Source organism: Delphinapterus leucas, chromosome 6 (genome assembly GCF_059928025.1).
Source record: "Delphinapterus leucas isolate spDelLeu-1000000601 "Yukka" chromosome 6, BTC_Dleu_Yukka2, whole genome shotgun sequence".
Taxonomy (NCBI): Eukaryota; Metazoa; Chordata; class Mammalia; order Artiodactyla; family Monodontidae; genus Delphinapterus; species Delphinapterus leucas.
The window spans coordinates 15,420,467-15,433,089 of record NC_143134.1 but is presented as its reverse complement, the minus strand read 5'-3'; the positions used below and the strand labels follow the sequence as shown (position 1 = coordinate 15,433,089).

At 45.3% G+C, this 12,623-nt stretch overlaps 1 protein-coding gene across 4 annotated transcripts in view; it reads left to right on the top strand.

The window, feature by feature from the left end:
• BLK (BLK proto-oncogene, Src family tyrosine kinase) overlaps positions 1-12,623 on the top strand; it is a 46,377-nt gene that overhangs the window by 16,703 nt on the left and 17,051 nt on the right. For 2 of the 4 annotated variants that reach the window (XM_022594919.2, XM_022594915.2), the window contains exon 2: positions 10,698-10,806. In XM_022594919.2, the coding sequence (XP_022450627.1) occupies positions 10,699-10,806 (108 nt within the window). In that variant the 5' untranslated portion in view covers position 10,698. Of the gene's footprint in view, positions 1-6,654; positions 6,796-10,697; positions 10,807-12,623 lie in introns of those variants that run through there. The other 2 variants (XM_022594916.2, XM_022594921.3) reach the window with 2 other exon arrangements.

The window sequence follows — 12,623 nt, the reverse complement described above, 5'->3', positions numbered from 1 at the left end:
AAACTACAAGCGTTATTTACGAGGGACTCATATGAAGAAATACCCAAGGTCTTCAGGACTATCTTTTTTTTTTTTTTTTTTTTTTCAGGACTATCTTTTAATCCTTTTTGCAAGTAATACTCCAGAAATGCAGCCAAATGAAAGAAAGGGTCTCCATGAAGTGGGGTTGATGAACCTGTCTGCATCAGCATGGTCAGGGCAGTAATTAAAAATGCAGATCCTGGGGCTCCAGGCTGGACCTACGTGTCAGAGCTGCTGGGACTTGGCCTCAAACTGGCTGTAAACTCCCAGCTTCGATAATGCAAGCTTAGGAACTACTGTGCTAAAGAATCATAACTGACTCCATTAGGAAGTGAACTCATGATTTAATTTTTTAATAAAATCAATGCAAAAAAAATAGAAACTTAAAAGTAGATTAAGATCCATGGTCCCATCAGTACCAAATACACCAGTAGTTTTTTTGTTTGTTTGTTTCGACATACGGGTAGCATGTTTTACTTATCACTACTGTGTGTTTTTTGTTTGCTTATTTTTTTTCATTTACTTTCTTTTTATTTATTTTTGGCTGCACTGGGTCTTTTTTGCTGAGCACGGGCTTTCTCTGTTTGCGGCGTGCAGGGGCTACTCTTCGTTGAGGTGCGTGGGCTTCTCATTGCGGTGGCTTCTCTTGTTGCAGCACACGGGCTCTAGGCACGCGGGCTTCAGTAATTGCGGTGCGCGGGCTCAGTAGTTGTGGCACACGGGCTTAGTTGCTCCACGGCATGTGGGATCTTCCCTGACCAGGACTCGAACCCGTGTCCTCTGCATTGGCAGGCAGATTCTTAACCACTGCGCCACCAGGGAAGCCCGTGGTTGTTGGTTTTTTTTTAGTATAAATGTACATGGTGTCTCCCAATAAAAGAATTTTATTCACAAGCTAGTAATTATCACAAGAATTTAAATATCATCATGGTGCCATTTTCCGCCTAATTGCCTAACAAATTTCAAGCTTGCCTATGTCAGCAGAATCAAATGTAGGTGACACAGGAAGCATGTGTCTATATTTTACTTAACACATTGTCACAAGAAGGCTGTCTTCCTTCCTGAAGTTTTGCTCGGCACCCTCAAACGTCTTACCACCTGAAAATCATTTTGATCAACTTTACCATTGTGGGAGTGAATTTCCACCACAGAAATATTTTCAGTTTACAAAATTGAAATAGTCGTATGTGTGCCTCCTCTTCACTGGGCCTAAGTTGGCGACCGCTTTGACCAAGGGCACACACAAGTCCAAGTCCACTGCTAGCTCGCCCAGTGGCCCTGACGTACTCAGGCAGGAGTTACAACTCTACAGTGGGTCCTGTGCTAGCACTGGGCAAATATTCTACTAGTATTGAAAATATCGCACAAGGTGTTAACTGTGGTTTCTTGACTAATTCTAGCATTAGAATCCAGCCAGTGGAAAACTCTGAACAAGGTTCTTGCGTCAACGTCTTTGGGAAAGCACCATTTCTGTATATGTAGATACTACCCAGCCCTGGTGGAATTATGCAGGGCATTTTTTTCTGGTGTTCTCTCGCTCTCATCCTTTACTCTCTCAACTCCCAACTAACAAGCGTGGAAGGAATGCTGGAATTAGCACATCAGTATTTAGTGACCCCTCATGGAACCATTAGTTGAAATGTTGATGAGGAGATGATCGATGGAAGGATCAAACCAGCATCACCTGAACCCAGATCTATCTTAGCATCACTGAAGCGGTGCCGCTGGACAGTTGGGCCTCCAGATAGGTTGTGACACAGAGCTCACGTCACCCCCATAAGGCATCCCTACCAGGAAAAGGTGAACCTGAATATAGTGGACCCGGCAGAGTTAGTTCTATGTATGAGGAAGAGGTAGATAGAGCAGCAGGTTGTGAGCCACCACAAAGATGCAAACTCCAGCACGCAGAACATTCCACAGGACCACCACTCTGGATCCGATAACTCAGTGGCATGAAACAAACCTAAGCAGGGGCTGGGGGGCAGTTCCAGTAAAGATGACTTGAGAGAGACTCAACCATCCCATAGAATGTGTGAAGCTTGTTTGAATCCTGGATAGGACAAACCAACAGCAAGAAGGCATTTTTGAGACAACTGGGGAAATTGATTGCGGATTGGATGTTACATAAAACCGCAGAATTATTGCTTATTTTGTTAGGTGTGATAATGACATTGTGAGAAAATGTCTCCATGTTTTAAAGACACGTGCAGAGTATGTGGAGGTGACACAGCATGTTTCAAGCCATGAGTTTCATTTCATTTCAAAGTTTCAATCCTTTATTTATAAAATGATTTGTCTTAAAACACCTAAAGTACTTCAATCAAGAAAACAATTTCTAGGGCTTCCCTGGTGGCACAGTGGTTGAGAGTCTGCCTGCCAATGCAGGGGACACGGGTTCGAGCCCTGGTCCGGGAAGATCCCACATGCTGCGGAGCGGCTGGGCCCGTGAGCCATGGCCGCTGAGCCTGCGTGTCCGGAGCCTGTGCTCCGCAACAAGAGAGGCCACGATAGTGAGAGGCCCACGCACTGCGATGAAGAGTGGCCCCCGCTTGCCACAACTGGAGAAAGCCCTCGCACAGAAACGAAGACCCAACGCAGCCAAATAAATAAATAAATAATAATTAAAAATGAACATCTGGTTAAAAAAAATAATAATTAAAAAAAAGAAAACAATTTCTAAAGATAATTGGTGAATCTAGGGGGATGAGTATGGAGGTGTTCATTATACTCTTTATTTTTATATTTAGAAAGTTTTCATTAAAAATAGTTTTAATCTAAAAAAGTGATATCTGAGCCATCCGTTAAGGACTACCTAGTGTTTTCTTCCAGGTGGAAGTGATTTCTTCTTGCTGAGCTCACAAGACCTCTCTTCTGTATGTCACCTGCCTACCCTGATTGTTGTGACTTGAGTGTATGTCTCACCGCTTATCGTCCCCCGAGAACGGACGCCTTCCTTGTTTCATCTCTATGTCTGCGCTGTGTCTGACACAGTACACGGTTGACAGTGACTGAATGAACACAAGAATATAGTTTCTAAGAGCCAACACTGCAGCTGTTTCATGATCACATGTGGGGGGAGCGATATGGGCAAAGGTGATGTAGCCTCATTCAAGTTGAGTTATCCTGAACTTGAGACTCGAAAAATAAGTTTCAATTCAAGTTCTTTGGCCTCTTCTTTAGTTTAGAGTCATAGGCCCATCACTGTACTCTCTAGGAAATGGGCATTGCACTAGTGGATTCGTGGGGGGCAGGCCTTGGAATGCTTGGAAGTAGACAAATGTTCCACGAGGGCAGAAGGAACTCGCCAATGAGAGCCTGGCGTCTCACCACGACGTCCAACGCCCAGGATGGGCCCTGGGTCTGCACACAGGCTTACCTGTTCCAACTTGAAGCTACCCACCCATGTCTGGCAGGTTAAGTCAGAGGGTAGAGCTTTCGGCTAATAACATGGCAGTGTTTCCAGATCCCAGACTTAGGAACCAGTCAGAGGTGGGTGTAAGGCTGGCTCCGCAGCTCACTAGCTTGACGTGGCTTCAAGTCTCAAGTCCATCTCATCTGTAGAAAGAAGGTAGCACTGCCTGTCCCACAGTTACTAAAGGAAATATTATTGTTGATTATTTGTATATGTGGAATAATAATAAAATATTTATTAAACACTATGGGCCAGGCACTGTTCTAAGATGTGCCAGTAGCATGTAATAACTAATCTAATCCTTACCACGCTCTGGGAGCAGGAACTGTTACCATCTGGAGACTAAGAGACAGAAATGTTAAGCAACTTACCCAAGGACACACAGGTCAAAAGTAGCGAAACCAGGATTCAGAACTCAGCATTCTTGTCAACGGTGCTCCATGGTCTCTCTCAAACAAGACAGTGTTCATGGGGCATCTGGCTCAGTATCTGGCACAGGGGGACCGCTTAACACATGACAGTACCTGCTATTTAAAAGAATAAACCAGAGTTGCAACATTGTAAATTAACTATACCTCAATTAAAAAAATTAAATTAAAAAAAGTGAACCAGAGTCAAACTGATTTTTCTGTCATGCAACCATGTGCATTCCAGGGTTGATTTTATGCAGAAGATTTTTTCTACCACATCATCCTCCTGCCTCTCAAATAACCTACTTCTGGAGCAGCCAGTTCAGGTGGAGGGACTCAGAGCCATCAACACTTCCCGGGGCCACACGATAGCCCGCCATCCTCGGTGGCCTCTGTCCCCCACTTACCATCTCCACCACCACCCAGGCTCTCACCCCCAAAGGAAAGGTTAGGAAATCCCGAAGGACCCCAGTGGTAGCTTAGGGCACCATGAAGCTCTCCTCTGTCACCCAGTTCATCCTCTAGTTAGAATTTATTTAGCACCCTCTCTGCTCTCGTTCCTTTCTGACCCTCATCTTGTTTGGTCCGCATGACAACCACGTGATTTATGTACGGGCTGTTGGTCCTTGAACTCTATAAAACCTATGTAGCTGTGCATTATGTGTCAACATCCCCAAATATTTTCCATGTGTTGAATTCGGACTTGAGCACGTCAGCTGGTGAATGGACTGCCACCCGCCTGCCAACAGCTCCGTCTTGGCAGGACAACCATTTTCATCTGGGTAATAGTGTGTGCACAACCGTTTTAATGTTTTGGTGCATCTGCCCCCTAATTTTACACAAGTAGTCATTGGAATTACGCCTGTAATCATGGGTAAGTGCATAATTAAAAGACATCTGTGAAAGGCTAAAAATAGACAAAGATTTGCCAAATAGGCAAGACATAATTGACACGTTATTAGTTTTTGTTTAAAAACATGCTAAAGATATGGCATTCCATAAAGCCAGGATCGGGATGAAGGAATCGCACCCATAGGGCATTGCAAGCAGAAAAGTGCACTGAAACCTGGTTTAATTTCCACAGAAACAGAACTGCCCCTTCACCCCCAAACAGGAAAGTCCATTGTTTGGCTTTTTTCGGCATTCACCTTTGAGTATGTTTTCTCAGGAAGCCTTTATGTATAAAAACGGGGAGTAGTTTCATACTTCCCAATTTTATAGGTCAGGAGACTGAGCCTAGGTGATGTGATTTGCCCAGGTTCACACAGTCAATTCGTGGCTTGCTTTTGAGCCCAGCTTGCTTGGACCACCCACTCCCCCCAGAGCCAGGGAGGAGGGAGATGGCTGTAGGAGGCTCTGCCTGGAATTCCAGACCTCCCCCATCCAGCAGCTCCCTAGAGGTTTTTCCTCCCGGCAGGAGGGCTTTGGAGGCAGGTGCAGCCTCCACAGAGGAGAGGACTGTGTGTCTGAGCCTGAGCTGTGGGCCCAGGGGATGGAGCCCCAGGCAGGGCACCCATGTACCTGATTTGGGCAGGGAGGTCGGGGGCAGCGTGGGGGCTGAGAACCCCCTCCAGCACCTGGCTCTGTCACCTTCAGTGTGACCTTAACAAGCCACCTTGCCACTCCATCCTCAGCTGTGAAATGAGAATACAGTTAAGTCCCCTACATACGAGCCGTCAAGCTGAGAACTTTCAAAGACGCGAACGTGCCCCTGTATGCCAGCTGTTGTACTGTACGTTTCAAGGTACTGGACTGTAAGATTTAAAATGCTTATTTTTTGCCTTTGTTTTTTATGTATTATTTGTGTGAAAAGCATTATATACCTATTACAGTACAGTGCTATATAGCTGACTGTGTTAGTTGGGTACCTAGGCTGTTTTGGACTTATGACAGCTCTGTCGGAAAGGAACTCGTTCGTGTGTAGGGGACTTACTGTAACTGTAACCACCCTATGGATGCTACATGAATATTGAATGAATCATATATGTCAAGTACTTTCATGCTGTGAAATGCTGGCCACTGTAAATAAAGGCTTTCCAGTCTCTCTATTTTTAGTTACTGCCTCTGCCACATCCCCTGCCAGGCTGAGGCTGTGTTTCAGGTTTTGTCTGTTTGTTTGTTTTTGCGGTACGCGGGTCTCTCACTGTTGTGGCCTCTCCCGCTGCGGAGCACAGGCTCCGGACGCGCAGGCTCAGCGGCCATGGCTCACGGGCGCAGCCGCTCCGCGGCATGTGGGATCTTCGCGGACCGGGACACGAACCCGCGTCCCCTGCATCGGCAGGCGGACTCTCAACCACTGCGCCACCAGGGAAGCCCCTGTTTCAGGTTTTCAGCGTCTCCCCGGGGGCCTACATTGATCTCCCTGCTCTGGTTAAGGTGGGCAGCGGCGTCTAATTCATTTCAAATAAACAAGCAGAGGTCGCCTCCCCCAACATCCCCTCCTCTTTCTAACCCCTACCCCCTGCACTACACACACACACACACACACACACACACACACACACACACACACGGGTGCATTCAGATGCTTGCTCTGTCATGCACTCACAGACACACGCAGGTGCACGTGTGTGCACTCTCTCTCTCACACATACACACACACACAACTCACATCCTTCTCCCATCCATCCTTCACCGCTGGGAGGAGGCCAGTGCCCGCTAAGTGCAGCAAAGCCCCCTGAACACCCAAGGAGCCGCACGTGTTGCCTTGGGCTTCTGCGTGGACGCTGCGTTTGTTTCCTGGCTCCACCCAGCCTGAAACTGCTAAAATATCACAGCGGGGTGGCAGCCCGAGCACGGGGACACAGCTCTGCTTGTCACATGGCTTCCTGGGTAACTCAGGCTCCAGTCAGAGCCTCTGGGGTGGAGGGACCCTAGAGAACCGATGTGTTTATAAAACCCATGGAGAAGCATCTGCATACACACCGCTAAGGAGTCAAAGGACGAGGAAGTGTAAGTAGTGGTGATTTAATCTGAGGAATTTTACTTCCTGTCAAGTTATGTAGATGTTCAGCTCTGCTATTTAAGTGGACATAAAGGTCTGCCCAGGAAGTTTAAAATTGGTGGCAGTATGGTTGACGCTTCATTGCGCCAGGAGGCTGGGTGGGAGAGGGAGGAAAGGCCTGAGGCCCAGGCAGCCATTCTCCAGAGCTGGGGCTGACCCGGGTCCAGGCCTCACGCCCCTTCTGGTCCCCGGCAAGGCATTCACATCTCTTTTCATTTTCTGCTTGTACCAATAAGATTATGTTTCCTGTTAAAGGATTCAAGGAATATATAAAATCATAAGAAAGAAGGTAAAATTCACACGAGGTCTCATTACTTGAGATCAACAATATTAACACTTTAGGAAATATCTTTTTGGAGTCCTGCTTTGCATTAACACCCACACACACACTTTTTTAAATTTGCTGTTTTTTCTGTTGGGTGTGGGCGTGCTTCCTCCCTTTCTGTCTCTACCTCCTCCACCAATCACCAAAGTAAACACCTTCGTGTTTATCCTCCCAAACCTATTTCCATGTAATATAAAAACACGTGCATGTGCCTACATAGGGGTTTCTTGTCTCATTCTTTGGTTTTTCCGAATATGGGACAGCCTCACTTCTTCACATCCTGCTTTTCTCACCTAACTATATGTTGTAGCAATTCCTCTTAGCCTCGCTGGTAAAGATCTAACATGTTCTTTTTGATAGATGCATAATATTTTAGAGACTTTTAAAGTGCAGATTTACTCAACAATTCCCCAGTTGGTGAGCAGTTACAAAGTTTCTTCTGTTTTGTTTTTTGTTGCTACAACTATTGTGGCAATAAACGTGTTTGTATCTCTTATATTCCTATATAAGGATGTCTTAGTACACAGTGAGATTCTTGGAAGTGGGATTGTAAATCGAAAGGTATGTGTAGTTTTTCCTTTTAATAGAACTTGAGAGATTGCTTTCTACAAGTTTGGCAATATTTCATATTTTATTTGTTCAATATTTATTAAGCACTTACTCTGTACCAGGCACTGTTTTAGCAATTTGGATTAACAATGTATAATGCAAAGATCCCAGACGTCACAGAGGTTTCATCTTAGAAATGGAGTGGGAAAGAACAGATGAAATAACAATAATAAATACTTTTGTACCAGAAATGTAAGAAAACACAATTTTCCTTTCTTTACCATCAACAATTGGTATTACCATTCCTCTTTTTTTCTTTTTTTAACAACTTTATTGGGGTATAATTGCTTTACAATGGTGTGTTAGTTTCTGCTTTATAGCAAAGTGAATCAGTTATACATATACATATGTTCCCATATCTCTTCCCTCTACCATTCCTCTTATATATTTCCCCATCTTATTGATTCAACGTTCTTGTAACTTTGATTTGCATTTTCCAATTGGTAAGTAAGTCCAACATTTTTCACATGCCTATTTAGTGATTTGGATTTGTGTTGGATGGATTGTCTATTTATAATTTTTACTCATTTTTGTATCAAGTAGATTATATGCTAAACCCATACTTCTGGCCAAATTTCATGACCTCTGCGTATAAGTGGACATTTGTTTGCCATATGCTTTGCAAATCTTTCCCCCAATCTATTGCTTATCTTCATGATGGTTTCTTTTACTGTGTAGTACCTTTAACATTTATGAATCTGTCCTTTTGTTATGAATATGTCTTTTTGTCCTCTCTCAGCTTCTAGCTATTCCATCTTTGTCAATTGTTATCTCCAAGCTCTGCTTCATATGTATGGTCTCCTAAATTTTCTTCCAATTAAAATTGTTTAATTTTTAATATATTTTTTCAATACACCTGGAATTTATTTTTTTAATATGGTGTGAGATTGGCATCCAATTGTATTTTGTTCTAGGTAGATAGCTATTTCCCCAATACCTTTTATTAAAATAAACCCTCAGTTCTCCACTGAATTAAAATGCCACTGTTTTCATATATGCAGTTTCCATATGTACGGGAACCTGTTTGCATTCTAATTATTATGCGTCTCTGATGATATGTCTATTCCTATTCCACTTTCATGCAGGTTTGATTTTACTCTCCGTTTTCATAATTTTAAAGCTAGGGTAGGACTTTATTTGGTCATAGAAAGCTTCAGATAATGTTATCCAATTAAAAATTGTAATTATTGAAAGTACATTTAATTTATATTGGGAACAACAAATAAGTCATAATCAAGAAAGAGAAGAGATGAAAATAATTACAAAACAATACGATGTAAAACTTCATAGTAAATTGGAAATGGAGAGGAAATCAAAGATGTCCTATAAATCATATAAATTATCAAAGTGGTGCAAGAAGGAGGAAAAGTGGCAACAAATTCCTGTGGAAGAAACTGGAAATTTATTTAGAGATCTACTATTTAAAAGGGTCCCAGGAACAGATGACTTACCAGCTGCGTTCCATGTAGTCTTTAAAGAACAGATAACCCCGATGTTATTAAACAATTCAAGATCATAGGAACAAAGACGAAGAGATCCCCGGTATGTTATGAAGCCAGAACCATCTTAAGGTTAATTCCTTATAGAACAATCACGCTCAGGAATATAGATTTTCATTCAAAATAAAATATTAGCCAATAGGACCCATCCGTGTATCAAAAAGACTAAGGCACTGTAACCAAATAGCTTTTTGTTTGTTTTTGTTTTTGTTTTTTCGCGGTACGCGGGCCTCTCACTGTTGCGGCCTCTCCCGTTGCGGAGCACAGGCTCCGGACGCGCAGGCTCAGCGGCCATGGCTCACGGGCCCAGCCACCCCGCGGCATGTGGGATCTTCCCGGACTGGGGCACGAACCCGCGTCCCCTGCATCGGCAGGCGGACTCTCAACCACTGCGCCACCAGGGAAGCCCCCAAATAGCTTATATTCCAGAATGCAAGGATGTTTCAGTAGCAGAAAATTGATCAACATAACTCATTACATCAACAAATTAAAGAAGAAAATTATCATATAAATAGATATTAAATAGTCCCCTGATAAAAGTCAGCAGCGCTTCCTAGTACAACCCCATAATCTGTTATCCAAAATGTGGGTAAGTGTGGTGGTCTAGTGTCTGCCAGGGCTCCACGGTTGGCTCTGCATTGCTTAACTCTTTGACCGGGAACCAGCTGCTTAACATCTCAGACCTCCTACTTGCACTTATTTTAGAGACTTGAAAGGATGATACAAGATAGGTGAAGTTCTTGGTCAAGAGTAAGCTCTCCTTGAACAGCCGGCCCTGGAATGCGGGTGGTGGTGAAGTGGTGATGCTCTTGGCTGTGGTCCCCGGGGTCTTTCCCACATCTGTCATTTGAAGATTCTTTACCCAAGAAAAATCTTGATCGTATTTCACTCACCTCTCAAGAAGATTCCCTGATACTGTTGAAAAGTTGGCATTAGATGCCTGTACTATCTTTGTGACCTAAATTACAGCATCTCACCTGAAAATCTGAGCTGGAAAGAACCTCAGAATGTTCTAACGTGGGCCGGGAGAGGGAATGTGACTTTCCCAAGTGAAGACTGAAACCCAGACCACCAGACACGTTGGTCAGCCTCTTTCTAGACGGCAAGGCTCCTACCCCCAGGGGCCTGGGATCCACCCTGGCGGTTTCTGGTAGTTTCCTCAGGCCAGACCATCTCTGTGTCCTAAACCCAGGAGCCTCTCCTCTCTGGGCCACTTCTTCCTGCTCTGGGAAAAAAGATGGAGGCAAGCTTAGCCCACCCAAGCCCCTTCTGACCCCATGTTCTGACTTTGACCTTCTCTGCCCCCCTGCTTCCCCACCTTTTTAATCGGCAACCAGAAGGGGTTTGGGGACGCTCTTGTGCACAGAGGCTCTGAAAACCTACTCACATGGCCAATCTTCTGTGTGCTCTCTGACAGAATGGGAGTGGTGAGCAGCAAAAGGCAGGTCAAGGAGAAGGGGAAGGGCAGATGGAGCCCCGAGAAGGCCAGCACCCAGGGCAAAGAGGCCCCACCACTGCCGCCCCTGGTGAGTGACTGCTGTGCGCAGTTGGAGGGGTGGGAGAGGGGCACACGGAGCTCCCCTGCGCGGCTCGGGGGCTGCTGCTCGTCTGCAGCCAGCACCAGCGCCATCTCTAGACAACGCGGGGCACCAACAAGTAGACCCCTCCCACTGCCACCACGACCCACGTCACAGTGGTGGCATAGTACCAAGCTTAGCAGCCAGATTGCAGAGCTTAAATCTATGAGCGGTGTGCTTCCAGGGAGGTTACTTAACTCCTCTGTGCCTCAGTGTCCACATCTGTAAAATGGGTACAGTAAGAATGCCTTTCTGATGGGGACGTGACCATATGCAGGTGTGCAAGGCACAGGACCTGGCCTAGGGGGCTCCCGGTAATCCTTAGCCAGTTTTCAATGCACACGGGCAGCCTTGAAGAGGAAAGGAAATCAAAAATGTCAACTTGAAGAAAGGGTGGGGCGAGGGGGGGTCTGGGGCATTTAGCAACATCTGCTGCCCCCACCCCCTGCCCAGAAGCTCCTGATGGTCATTGTCCCTTTCGTGGCACTGCTGCTGGCATTCCAAGCAGCTTGCCGTCCTGGGATAAGGCAGCCTAGGACTGGAGGGGCCCTCTGCTCCGCAGCAGGCCCTCAAGTTCTCATGGAGCCTGTCATGCAGTTCTGGTCTGTTCACAAAACGGTTGGCACCCTTTGACGGTAGCATTCCCAAAGAGGCACTTTTAGATGATAATGTTCGTGCCTCCCCCGGCCACCTACCCCCTTTTGGTTTGGGTCAGTTGGGAGTCATGCCTGGGTCCCCCAACCCTCACCAGCACATTCGACTGGCCATTGCTTTATTCTGACAGTGACCTGATGGGGGAGGGGAGGGGGGATTGCCAATCCTGTTTCTTAGAGAAATCTTATCTATCTGTGTCCCAATTTAGTGCAGGGCTTGGCAGGTAGCAATGAAATGTTTGTTGAATGAATGAATGATCGACTGGGAAAATGCCAACTTCGACTGTGTTCGTTATATGCTAATAAGTAGTAGAGCCTGGAAGGTTTTGAACTTTTTAAAAAGTCACATCATATCTATTAATTATGGAAAAAAGTCGTAAATACTCATTATTCCACTGCCCAATGATACCTGGAGTTAGCACTTCAGAGCGTCTGCCTCCAGACCCCTTTTCTGTGGGTTATTTATATCACATGTTTATATTGTCAATGGAACCACGCTATACATGCCATTTTGCAAAATCCTACTTCAAAATTGTGTTCAATAAATATGGAATACAAAAAGAATATTTGGAGACTTCCCTGGCGGCCCCAGTGGTTAAGACTCCATGCTCCCAATGCAGGGGGCACGGGTTCAATCCCTGGTGGGGGAATCCCACATGCTGCGTGGCCACAAAAAAAAAAAAAAATTTGTAACGCATATGTCAAGTTAAACAAAGAACAGAATGAAGAGCCAGCACAGCTCCATCATCTTCAGAAGTAGAAGGTAGCCGGTTGAGACTGTCTGCTGCCCCCAGTCTATCCTCGTCACCCCGGGCCCCGCTATCCTGAGAGTGTGTATCATTCCTTAGCTTCGCTTTTTCGGTGTGATCACATATGTATGTGTTTCTAAACACTCTTCAGTTTGATTTTACCCATTGTGAACTTTAAATCATTTGAATCAGACAGCATGTATTCGTCCGAGACGTGGGTTTTGGATCTCTGTTACGTTTGTGGGTTTTATCCACGGGGATGCCTGGGGCTGTAGCCACGAACTTGCCCCGGGTTTCGTTGCATGACTCGCTCCAGTTTGTCTATTCGTCTATCTTTTTGGTCAAAGCATGATTTCCACACTTC